This window comes from Macaca mulatta, chromosome 8, assembly GCF_049350105.2.
Source record: "Macaca mulatta isolate MMU2019108-1 chromosome 8, T2T-MMU8v2.0, whole genome shotgun sequence".
NCBI lineage: Eukaryota > Metazoa > Chordata > Mammalia > Primates > Cercopithecidae > Macaca > Macaca mulatta.
In genome coordinates this window covers 108,801,835-108,812,919 of record NC_133413.1, presented here as the reverse complement: position 1 = coordinate 108,812,919, position 11,085 = coordinate 108,801,835, and the positions used below count along the sequence as shown (strand labels likewise).

Below are 11,085 nucleotides of genomic sequence, written 5' to 3'. Positions count from 1 at the left end.
CTAAAAATAACAGGAGATAATAACCGTGTACATGCAACATGTAAGTTCTTCCCTCAAGGGGAGGTGTTTGTTTTTCCTTTCAAGATGTAAGGCATCCTGGCCCTAAGATACCCCTGAACATTCATTTATACCCTTGCTGCAGGGATGGTGGCTAAAGGGGAGGAGCTGAGCTACCCCCCACTTGATGGAATGCGAAGACTGTGGCGAGGCTGGAGAGCAGTGCTGTGCATCCTTCCTCAGCCTCAACGAGTGTGGGGCAAGGTTAACACAGATTTCTACACCGTTCTGCTGCATACACAGACAAGGTCACCTGCAGATGCCACCACTGCTCAGTGTGAGTTGAGTGTTGGATGGGACAGCCATCTGCTCTCTACAACTCAGGGCCCCTTCTGGGGCCCAATAACCTCATGGAAACAGGTAGGGGATCTCCTATCCTTCACAAAGGCAACAAACCAAAATGAGCAGTGTTAGCCCTGAAGTTGAATGGGATCTTGGTGATTTTCCTCTGTCTAATGATTGTTAATAGCAGGAATCTGGATTCGGTGTACCTAGGTGGAAATAGTGGAAATCCCAAAGGAGACACTCGCTGATGATTTTAAAACTTGATTCACTTGGATCAGAACCTAGCTCAAGCATTTCCCTGATTGCATTGTCCCTGCAAATGTCGTCTATTGTGGCTGACTGCTGAAGAGGAAATGAAACCAAATAGAAGGTTGTTTGTAAACAATGTCTCTGCTCTTCTTAAAAATAAATTAGGGATAGTAGGATCGGCTCATGGCTAGAATGAGGACATAGAGAGACATGCAGAAATTCTGTTTTTATATTGAGATGAAGAAGTGGGTAGGGCTTTAAGGATGATCTAATCCAACCTTCTCATTTTGCAGCAGTGGAAGGTGAGGCTTGGAGAGGCCACACTATGTACCTACAGTCACAGAGCTGAAGGCAACACCCAGCAGAACCGTCTGCCCAGTGGCCTTCCTACTGATTCAGCATGGCCTTTGGACCGGCTTATACTCTCAGTCTATTTTAAGTGTGCCAAGAAGTGTCTGTATGTATCCCCCAGCAGTGTTCATGCCCAACCAGCCAGGACACTCAGGGTTACCCAATTTACTATGAGGGAGCTACTTCAGCAGCAGGGAGAGTGGCACTTTGGAACAGGGTGGGGCTGGCAGGGCAGGCTGACAGAGGTGCTGAGCAGGAAAGCATGCGGGAGGAAAATCCTGCAGGGGTGTCTGTTTCACAAGAGTTACAAGAGTACATGACCATTCCTTCTACAAAGGAGGCCAGTGGCTCAAGATCCTAGAAAAGCAGGACCCCGCCTTTACAAAGAATAAACAACAGCTTCCCCTTCCCCCAAACTGCAAACTGCAAAACAAAAACAAAAACAAAAACAAACAGGCTTTCTCAGGAAATCTGGTCCCCAACTTTAAATGCCCTCCTTGTTTGCTACTGCATATGTAATTGAAGTGCCTCCAAGAGGTGCAAATAATTTTCATCTATTTAATCTGCACACTTTTTGAGGCTGGAGTCCTGGGTGTGTCAGTATTACTGCCCATTCCCGAATCCAGGCACAGAGATGAAAGTGCAACAATCAGACATAACGGTTCCGTGCAGCCTGCATCAATGCTTGCACAGTAGTGTGTTAATGAGTGTTAAAACTGACATCTCAAATACGGCGTCCTCAATTTTAAAAATTACAACTCTGTAAGAAGTCATGCTGTTAAAACATACAAGAAATACCAGTTAAGCCTTCAAGTAGCTAACACACAGCCTGTACAGATCACCACTATCCCAAAGTGCATAACAACTTATTTTCTTTGAAATGAGGCAAGAATTAGCAGGTAGTTCAATTATCTGAGTGCTAAGATAAGTAGAAATAACAAATCCAAATGTTAAATACCAATTACTACCTTACGAGCTACAAATCAGCTCGGCATTACAACATGCCCTTCCTCACTCGCAAACCCAAGAAATGTGGGGGTTTGGCAGAAAACACAATCCTATAACCAATATGCATTTGTGCAACAGACATGTGTCACTTCCCAACCCAGCACTTCCAAAATGCGCATCACAGATATCAAAGCCTGGCCCATATATTTGTCCCAATGGTATTGAAAGCAATAACCTTCAAATGTTGGGAGTGACGCTTCTCTCAAGCTCACAGCTGGAAACAAGTCATCTCCAGTTTCTACTCTGTCCCCCTAAAGGAGGTTTACAGGTCAGTCTGACAGCCTGGTTGCCAAAGATGTCACCTCATATTTTTAGCCTTTGCTCCAAGAGCAATGCAGAAAATTAACCTGACCCTCCCTGGTAAGCTTCAGGGACTAAAAAAACCTGCTGGTTAGATGTTACCTAACAAGGTCAATCGAAGACCCAGTGGAGAGCACCTGTAAACTTCACATCTTAGTGAGACTTTAGGGAAGAGGAAGATTATTTCTCTCTGGGTCACCAGTCAGTCTACATCCCTTGTGGGAATTAGCTCCATGGTTCAAGCCAGCCGGGTTGTTCTCTCTCCCACTTATCTAAAACCACCACTTGAAAAACTCAATGCTATTGGGACATTCTCATGCTCAGAAGTGATTAAAGGTCCAGGTGGGCAAGATAATATTATATAAGTATATATGTAAGTATATATGTATGTACAAGAGATGTTAAAAAGATAGTCTCTAAAGCACTTTGGGATTCCTCCAATGAAAGGCACCAGATAAATGCAAGTCATTACCAAAAAGAAAAGTCAAGTTTTCCAGCTTTCACATCTGCAAAGGGTAACCACTAGGGTACCTCTTTTTTGGTGGTAAGCCTTCTTGTTTAGAAAAACCTCATGAGAGTGACTGAGTTATTCTGCCTCCTTCCTTGTTTCCACTTTGCATAAGTTTCCTGGTCAGTGGCCGTGGATACCAGGCTCAGTGACCCAATACCATCAGCCTTGGCAAACTGAACGGTCCTCTTAAGTCTGTACCACCACCTGCCTTCAGTGCAGCTGGGGATGATTCTGTAAATGTTATGCCTTCCAGGGCTGGAAGCATCAGCCCAAGCTAAGTGTTCCATGTGCAAATTCTGAAAAATAGCCCTGCTCCTCTGATTCAGTGCCCCATTGCCTCTAAGTCATCTCACTTTTCCTGATGCTTCAGAGACATGGATGTAGACACTAGGAGACAGCCACCCCCAGCCTCCCATGAGCCTCCAGTCTGATGGAAAGATTTGAACTGGGGGCTCCAGGACACAAGCGGCTAGTGAATTCATTCAATCAATCACCCACACTGTAGTAGCCATGACAACTACAAGAACACAAAGCCTTCTGAGAAGACCCTTGCCACGCCTCCACGAGGTAAGCATCATCTTCAATCAACTGAAACACAAAAGGACCTCTTAAGAAGAGTCCCAACCTTTGGATGAAAAGCCTGGATAGCTCCATGCTCAGACCCCTGGGTTCTATTGCCTTTTCAAAGATGGAACAATAATGAAAGCCCCCTGGAAAACCATCAGATTACCTTAAAGATGATGGAGAAGAATTATCTTATAGAGGAACCCAGGTTCCCCATCACAATGTTATGTGCTGGTTAACTGAACAAGAGGGGCAGGAGAATTTTGGAGGAGAAAACAGTCATCTCCCTTCAATGCAAGTTTAGAAGTTCGAAAGTCTTTTGAATAGCATTAAGCTTTTCAAGTTTACAATTTTTATGACATTTTATGAACTAGCAGTTTTTTTATTTTACAACTCTTTCCTTTCTCCTGGCCTCTACCCACTCACCCTCAATGAAAGGCAGTTGGAATGCAAGTAAGAACTGCAGCATTTCCATCCTGGGTAAGCCACACCACCTTCATGCACATCTATATTTTGAGTACATGCTTCCATACCACCAGGTTTCCATGTCATGGCAGGAACTCCAGGGAAAACATAACATATATACAACATACGATATCTTAGAAGCAAAATTATTTGAGTAAATTCTGCTTAGAAATAAAAGGGCTCTCATTTGATGAGCTTTCAGAGCAGGCAACAAAAGTAAGCTACTGCCCTTGCTAGCAACTCAACAACGTTCACCTCAGGGAGACGATACAACAGTAAACTTCCTTTTAGTTGAGGAAGACAACACAACCTTACTCCTAAACATCTTAAAAAATAAATATTTCAAAAACATGCTAATATCTTAGACGCAGCAAAGTTTGGTCAAATGGTCTAGATCAGAAACCTCATCCAGAAATACATGTCTCTACAGTCACCCTAGCAAACACGGAGGTTTGACCATGAACCAAGGGGCTCAGCGTGCACTGACTTGGCTTTAAGCACCCTAGGGTCTCGACTATTTAGCTGAAGCCCCTCTCCCTAACGCATCTGTCCTTGGAGAAAAAATTCGATCTTCGCTACATGTTTAACTAACATTCTCTAAAGAGTGACATTTATGAGATGAACATCAGTGTACATCGTTCTAAAGATGATAGGTGCACCCATGCAAGCCACGGAACTACAGATCATTTATAAAAACAACTTAAGACTTGCATTGGTCAAGTGTGCTTAACTTTGCATTCTCTTTGTTTTGGTATTAAAACTAAATGAAAGTAATGAATAAAGAGCTGAGATTTTGTTTTCACATGACTGTGAGCAAAAATCTCATGATATCCTTGCTGACCTCATAGATGCATTTCCAGTGGACAGACTTGTGGGGGCTTTTTGTACAGAACTCACACGACAACCTCAGAAACAGGAGCACAACAACTCATAGACAGTACTGGGCCACAAGCACTAGAATAGCGTACACGATGAACAGAAAAATTAGCATTCTGGGTGTACTCATCTGGCAAAAAGGTGAACATTTTATGCCCACGATGCAAAGACCAGTGAGTGTCATTTCATGGAAAGGTGCAAAGGCATGGTGTCAGACACACCACCCTCTAAAAACGATTCTAAATACTGCAAAAGAAACCTGGGTGCATATCCCATGCATCTCTCCCCTCAGGGGCTGGGCATACTCCTTACACCATAACCATAAGGTGCCTGGCTGTGCCAGAGGCACAAGAGGCAGCTCAGCAATGTGGGGTGGAGGGTGACAAGTCCTCCCAGCTAATGTAGTGAATCATTTAAACTGAGTTCACTTGGTGAGCTCCTGCTCATGTTCGTCAGGCTTGCCATGAGGGATTTAACTTTATGGGCATAATAGTCCCTTAAATTGACTGAAGGGACCTCCTTCATTCCATCTCCAAAGTCACAGCTGCGCATGGCACTCTCAAGTTGCTTTTGGCGCCGGTAAAAGTGGGAGAACTTATTGAAGATCAAGGTGATGGGCAGGACCACCACGAGGATGCCTGCCAAGATGCAGGCAGAGGCAGTCAGCTTCCCTGCCGTGGTCCCTGGGACCACATCCCCGTACCCTACTGTGGTCATACTGACAGTAGCCCACCACCAGCAGGCGGGGATGGTGGCCAGGCCCTCGTTCTCCTCCTTTTCAATGGTGTAGGCCACCACGGAGAAGATGGAAATTCCGACGGAGAGGTAGAGCAAGAGCAGCCCTACTTCTTTGTAGCTGTATTTCAAAGTGGCCCCCAGGGAGCGGAGGCCCGTGGAGTGCCTGGCCAGCTTTAAGATGCGGAAGATCCGCATCAGCCTCAGGACCTGGGCCACCCTGCCCAAGTTGGCTAAGGTAGGTGTGCTCTCCACCACCAGGTTCACCACTAGAGTTATGTAAAAGGGGACGATGGACATGAGGTCAATAAGGTTTAGGGCATTCTTGAAGAACTTGAGGAAGTCAGGGGCCACAGCAAACCTGGCCACCAGCTCAAATGTGAACCAGGCGATGCCAAAGTGCTCCACGATTTCGAACCTAGGGTCCTCGCCAGGGTTGCCCTGGCTATCAGGGATTTGGAAGTCAGGCAGGCTATTGAGGCACATGGTGATGATGGACCCCATCACCACCAGAATGGACAGGATGCTGAAGACCCTGCTCAGCACTGAGTAGCCAGGGTTGTCCAGGGCCAGCCACAGCTGCCTGCGGAAGTTGCCAAGGGGCTGCCCATCGAACTTGGAGGCGTCGTTGTAGAAGGCAAGGATCTCATCGAAGGAAGACGTGGTGCTCTCCTGGTCACTCTGCTCGTCCCACTTCTCCTGCTCGGGCTCCACTTTGCGACCATGGTAGCTGTAGCTGCAGCAGGAGTCAATGAAGAACTCGTTGATGCCCCAGTACTCGATCTCCTGGCTGAAGGAGAATACGCACAGCTCAGCCATGACGTGAAGCTTGCCGGTGTGATAGAAATGCAGCACGTAGGGGAAGAGCTCAGGGTTGCGGTCAAAGTAGAACTCCCGCTGGACGTCGTCGTAGTCATCACAGAGCTCCAGAATGGCCTCGCGCGAGTGGCAGAGCAGCAGGCGGCCCAGGCGCGTCTCGGGAAAGCGCAGCAGCGTGTGCGAGCGCAGCCTCCTCTTGAAGCCGCCCACGTTGATGCGGATCTCCCCGTCCTCGACGTTGGCCTCCGACACGTCCCACAGGCTCTGGCCGGTCATGCTGGAGGCACCGGCCGCCCGCGCCGCGCGGGGGCGCTACACCTGGAAGCGGAGGGAACAGCATCGGCAAGAGGGCCGTGCGCCCCGGCCCATCGCCCCCTCTCCCTACCCATTTCTGGCGGGCCCAAGCCTCCTAGGTGGGTCTTGGGTGCTGAAGGGCACTGGGCTGGGGCAAGAGTTTGAGGGGTCTGGCCCCCTCCCAGGAAAGGCTGGGGGTAGGTATGTTTCTATTAGCACGGCTCCACCCCGGGGGTCTCGGTTGGCGCTTTGCGCGTGCAGCGTCGCGTCCCCGCGGCTCTGAGCGCCCAGGGGGCTGCGTGCTGACCTTGTCCATGGGCAGGCCCGGGAGACGCCCCCGCCCGCTCGCCGCAGACAGGAGGGACCAGAGCTGAAATACGCACGGGCAGAGCGGGGCCGACATGGGGGGCGCGTAGCTTTGGGAGGTTGGGGCGGATGCGCTGGAGTCTGGAAACCCGGGCCGGGGAAAGAGCGGGGCGGCCCGGCCTCCCCTGGGTCCAGCTCCCAAGCCTGCAGCCCCCGCGTCCCCGGCCCAGGTCTCACCACCCGCCTGGCGCTATGCCCCAGGGCCGCGTGCGCTGCGCCTCACCCGGCGGGGCTGCCCGGGCTCGCCCTGCGCGTTCTGGAAGCGCTTACCTGGGAGCACGGGCGCCCGCGGCCGAGGCCGGCGGGAAACTTCCCCGACCCGCGGGCGAGCATCGCGGCGGTGGCCGCTGCCTGCTGGCGGTGCGTGCGCGGATGCGAGTGTGTGCGCCCGAGTGTGCGCCCGGCGGGCCGGCGGGCGGGGGCCGCCGAGCTTCTCCTCCCGTCTCGGGCCGGGCAAGCCGCCGCCGCCCGCAGCTGCGGAAGGCTCACAGGTGGCTGCGTGGTCCCGCCGCTCGCGGAGCCCCTTCTCCGGATCCGCGCGCCCGTCACCCGCCGAAAGAAGCAGGAGCCCGCGCCGCAGGCGCCCCGTGAACCCGGGCGGGAGCAGAGCGGGTGTGACCGGGCGCGGGCCCTGCGTTGGGCGCGGCGCGGTGGTGCTGAACGGACAGCTCCGCGCGCCTCGGCCGCCGCCCCGGGCTCGGAAGGCGCAGCCGCCGCCGCCGCTGCTTCTCTGCGCTTCCCCGGCGCGTCACCGCGACCACCTTGCGCCCCCGGCTCGGCGCGGGGCCGACACCCCTCCCTCCCCCCCGCCCATCCCCCGGTGACAGCTGTTATTATCACCACCCCCAGGGCGCAGGCAGGGGGCTGCCCACGGTGACCTTTACCCGCTGGGTCTGGCGGGAGCCGGGCTGGGAAATAAAGGGCGGCTTGCGCGTGTCCGGGGACAGGGCGGGACCGGAGGAACTCCAGGTTTCCCCTTTTAGGGACCTGAAGAAAAGTTTCCCGAAGACCGGGGGTGGGGTTGTTGGGGAAAAGGAGCTGGAGGAGAAAACAGGGGGCCGGGAAGTCTGAGGTGGAGCTCGGCTTAGTACGCGGGGGACGGTAGCGCAGGCCGCACAGCGGGGGCAGGAGTCGCTGAGTTCTGGTCGGGAGCTCTGTGTGGGCACCGTTTGTGTCCAGGCCGGTGTGGTATGCGGGCTGTGCGGGACTGCAGGGCGCTGTGTGTGTGTATAGGCTGAGGACAGCAGGACTTTTCACTGTGTGTACCGCATTCATTAAAATGGGTCCTCTGTCGGATGGGAAGATGCGTCGGCACAGGGGAGCCCTGGGACGTGTGTCAGCGCGGTGTGTGGCATGGGGAACCGTGTGTTGTGTGTACAGTGTGCTGTGTACAGTGTAGTATTCTTGGGACTGTGACGGACTTATGTGTGTGGAATACGTTGAGACCGATGTGCGTGCCAACAGTGGGGACTGGGGGGTTCGAGCTGGAGTGGGGACTGGTAGATGTGCTCAGGATCTGCGTCCCCATTCCCAAGAAGACTTGTGGCCCAGATCTGAGCTCTTGGTCTCCTAGGATTGTCCTTAAGGCCCTGCCTACTGGGCTGAGCTGAGAAATGGACCCAGTCCCTGGGCAGCCCCCTCCCTTTGGTCTTTCTCTGTGGTGTCCACTTGCAAAACTGGGGCACCGTGGGTGTGCGAGCTTAGCAGGGAGCTAGCGTCTACATGTCTCCGTCAGAAGTCCTGGGAATGCCCTTGCAAGGTGGCTCTGGACTCATGGTGCAAACACCACAGCCACAGTGGGAAGCACATTCTTTCTTTAGGCAATTCTGGCAATGCCGTCCCAGCTGGAGAGGTGCTCTGTGTAGCCCTGGAGGACTTGGGACCTTCTTGGTGGACCTGGAGAGGACCCTTAATCTGGCTTCGTATGGGAGCTCCTGCATCCAAGTCTGACCCATCCCTGTGCCAGCCACTGGCTTCTGGACATGTGTGTGGGTGTGAATGCAGTGTGTTGCCTGCTGAGAGGGTTTCACACCCATGCCCCTGCAGGCCTCTGCAAATGTGTGTGTAGGCTGAGGCAGCCACATGGGAGGGAAAGTAGGGTAGTGAGGGCCACACACACTTCCTCTTTCTTGTGTTTGACCTTTCCCCGGGCTTTGGGAAACTTTTCTTCAGGTCCCTAAAAGAGGAAACCAGCCCTCCCGTCTGCCCTACCCCCAAACACATACAAGCCACCCTTTATTTCCCAGTGTGTTTGCGTGTGTGAGAGTGTATGTGTGTGTGTGAGAGAGAGGGAGAGGGAGAAAAATCTGATCTTGGTTGTCCTTGTCTTCATCTCCCTTTCTCTCAGGGTCTGTGTTGTGGAGAGCAACCTCATCTAGGTCTGCTGTGTCCATCATTGGAGGTCTGTGGCTCCCGTGCATCTGGCTGCAGTCTGGGAGCCCCTGGATCTCCTTCATCCCCATGGGGGTGCTGTGGAGAGAGTGCTGCCCTTGCTGAGGGGGTGTGTGCTTCAATGCATGTGTAATCCCTGTGTCATTGCCTCTTTCAACCTTTTCCAATCCCCTCTCCCACAACTTGGGGGTGATGGTGGCTGCAAGGTGTCCCTGCTGCAGGGGCCTGAGCAGCAGTACCTGGGGCACAGTCTTCATGGGCCCTGTGGCTCTCTCTAGCTCTTACCCCTATCCTTTCACTACGAGCTGCCTGCCTTCTGGCCCCTCCAGAGCTCACAGCCCCCTTCTGCTTCACTGCCACATATCTGTGTGTGCCACATGTCACCATTCCCAGCCGCTCCCGTTCCCTTGGCCTTGGCTCCTGGCTCTTCTGGTTTAGCTCAATGCATACATCACCTTTTCCTGCTGCATTTTGAGGGTCCTTCCTTCTACACATACTTGAGTTTGATTCCTCCGGGGCTTTCCTCCCTCCCCTGCTTCATGTATCTGCCCGCTTCCTTCTGTTCCTGTCTGTTGTTCTTGCTCCTTCATCCTCTGTGGTCGTGGGAGATTTCACCCATGGAGAGAGAGCCCTCTGCCTTCTGTTTCTTTGTTTCTCCCACACCCACGGCCACCCTACCTGCACACCAGTCTCTGCCTGGGCCCCTGAGGCTCTCATCCTCCCATCTCTCTAACAGAGGCCACTCCTTGCCCCTCTCAGCTCTGCCCCTGCTCCTGCCAACCACCTGACCTCCTACCTTCCTCCCTCTCTCCTTTCCTCTTGTCCCCTTCCCCAGCTGAGAGAGCTGTGCCAACATGCTTCCAGCTACACTGGGGCCCTGTGTCTAAGCCTGCCCTTTGATAGCTCTTCCTGTGAGGCTGGGGTCAGGGGCAAGCCCCATGCTCACCTTTCCTTGAATGGCAAAGTGAACTTGGAGCCTGCAGGGAGAAGCCCAATGTGGGGCACATCAGTTATTTCTTGGAAAGGCTGAGGCAGAAGCTCTGTGGGTATGACAGATGCCTTTGCAGAGGGTAAGTGTATGTGACAGGCAGAGCCACTTGTTTATTTCCCAGCCACTGTGCTGAAAAGAAATGGAGCCGTCTCCCTCCTTCTATACTGGGTAAGCTGGCTTTATTTATGGTTTATTTAGAGGTTTGAGCCCTGATCTTAAAATACAGCCACCTGCTCCAGGCACAGATTGAGGCCTGCCTCTGGGCTGGCCCAGCCTGCTGGGAAGATGGTGAGGGGCTACAGGGGTGCAGGGAGAGGCACCCTGGGAAGGAGGATGAAGAGACCTTAGTCGGTGGCCCAGATCCTTGCACCTGGTCGACTGTTATCTCTGCCTTCACTGCCAATGCTGATCTCTCAGCTGAGCCCACACATCTCAGACAGCTTTTCTCCCCCTGACAGGCGAGGGGGCTGCACTGGCAGCTTGGCTGAGGGAGCTGCCTGACCTACATTCCCCACTGTGAGGAAGAACTGGGTCCTTGACCTTCCCCCTGGGGTCTCAGCACAGGGGTGCCTTCTACCCTGAAGGACTGGACAGTTCACTTGTGTCCATCCTGCTCCCCACCAGCCATCCTCCCCACAGCAGCCAGAATGTCTTTTAAAAACACAAACCAGGTCGTGTCATTCCCTCCTGAAAAGCTTCCAGGGACTTCCCATTGCACTGAGAATGAAAACCACCTCCTAACCACAGCTCCAAGACCCCCTACGATACACTCTGCCCACCTCCCAGACTTCGGCTCACTGCTCTCTTCTCCACCAGCTGTGCT

At 52.9% G+C, this 11,085-nt stretch overlaps 1 protein-coding gene across 1 annotated transcript; it reads right to left on the bottom strand.

Annotated features, from left to right (window-relative positions):
• Positions 1 to 1,480: 1,480 nt before the first annotated feature.
• On the bottom strand, positions 1,481 to 7,274 carry KCNS2 (potassium voltage-gated channel modifier subfamily S member 2). The gene is made up of 2 exons (XM_001094800.5): positions 7,151 to 7,274; positions 1,481 to 6,538 (listed from the first exon to the last, which is right to left on the bottom strand). Exon 2 carries the CDS (start codon positions 6,494 to 6,496, stop codon positions 5,063 to 5,065), a length of 1,434 nt encoding a protein of 477 aa, XP_001094800.1. The 5' UTR covers positions 6,497 to 6,538; positions 7,151 to 7,274; the 3' UTR covers positions 1,481 to 5,062.
• Between the last annotated feature and the right edge of the window lie 3,811 nt (positions 7,275 to 11,085).

Coding starts and splice junctions, on each gene's coding strand:
- KCNS2 (XM_001094800.5), bottom strand. CDS start 6,496: ATGACCGGCCAGAGCCTGTGGGACGTGTCGGAGGCCAACGTCGAGGAC.